We start from the raw sequence: 824 nt of genomic DNA, 5'->3' as shown, positions 1-824 counted from the left end.
TGAGCCAAGATTGCACCACTGCACTCCAGCCCGGGCGACAGAGCGAGACTCCATCTCAAAAAAGAAAAAAAAAAAAAAAAGAAAGCTACTTGGAGAATGTAAAATCACTGTCTGTGTCCTCCATTTGTGAACTCTAAGCTTGTTTCCTTCTCTTTTTCCTCAACAGGTGAAAGGTCCTAGTATTGGGCTTCTTGGATTTTCCAAAGGAGGTGACCTATGTCTCTCAATGGCTTCTTTCTTGAAGGGCATCACAGCCACTGTACTTATCAATGCCTGTGTAGCCAACACAGTAACTCCTCTACATTACAAGGATATGATTATTCCTAAACTTGTCGATGATCTAGGAAAAGTAAAAATCACTAAGTCAGGATTTCTCACTTTTATGGACACTTGGAGCAATCCACTGGAGGAACGAAATCACCAAAGTCTTATTCCATTGGAAAAGGCCCAGGGGCCCTTCTTGTTTATTGTTGGCATGGATGATCAAAACTGGAAGAGTGAATTCTATGCTCAGATAGCCTCTGAAAGGCTACAAGCTCATGGGAAAGAAAGACCCCAGATAATCTGTTACCCAGAAACAGGTCACTGTATTGACCCACCTTATTTTCCTCCTTCTAGAGCCTCTGTGCATGCTGTTTTGGGTGAGGCAATATTCTATGGAGGTGAGCCAAAGGCTCACTCAAAGGCACAGGTAGATGCCTGGCAGCAAATTCAAACTTTCTTCCGTAAACATCTCAATGGTAAAAAATGTGTCAAGCATAGCAAAATATAACATTGTAGCCACAGACCAGATACCATTAATAAAAATCCTATTCATACAACTC

At 41.7% G+C, this 824-nt stretch overlaps 1 protein-coding gene across 1 annotated transcript in view; it reads left to right on the top strand.

Moving 5' to 3' along the window:
- ACOT6 (acyl-CoA thioesterase 6) overlaps positions 1-821 on the top strand; it is a 9839-nt gene extending 9018 nt beyond the window's left edge. Inside the window, exon 2 of the mRNA XM_011949602.1 lies at positions 167-821. Coding sequence (XP_011804992.1) covers positions 167-772 — 606 coding nt within the window. The 3' untranslated portion in view covers positions 773-821. The remainder of the gene's footprint in view (positions 1-166) is intronic.
- Positions 822-824: the final 3 nt, after the last annotated feature.

The sequence above is a fragment of the Colobus angolensis genome, unplaced genomic scaffold, assembly GCF_000951035.1.
Source record: "Colobus angolensis palliatus isolate OR3802 unplaced genomic scaffold, Cang.pa_1.0 Scaffold3, whole genome shotgun sequence".
Lineage (NCBI taxonomy): Eukaryota > Metazoa > Chordata > Mammalia > Primates > Cercopithecidae > Colobus > Colobus angolensis.
Note: the sequence above shows the minus strand (reverse complement) of the source record. Positions and strands in the feature narration are given on the sequence as shown.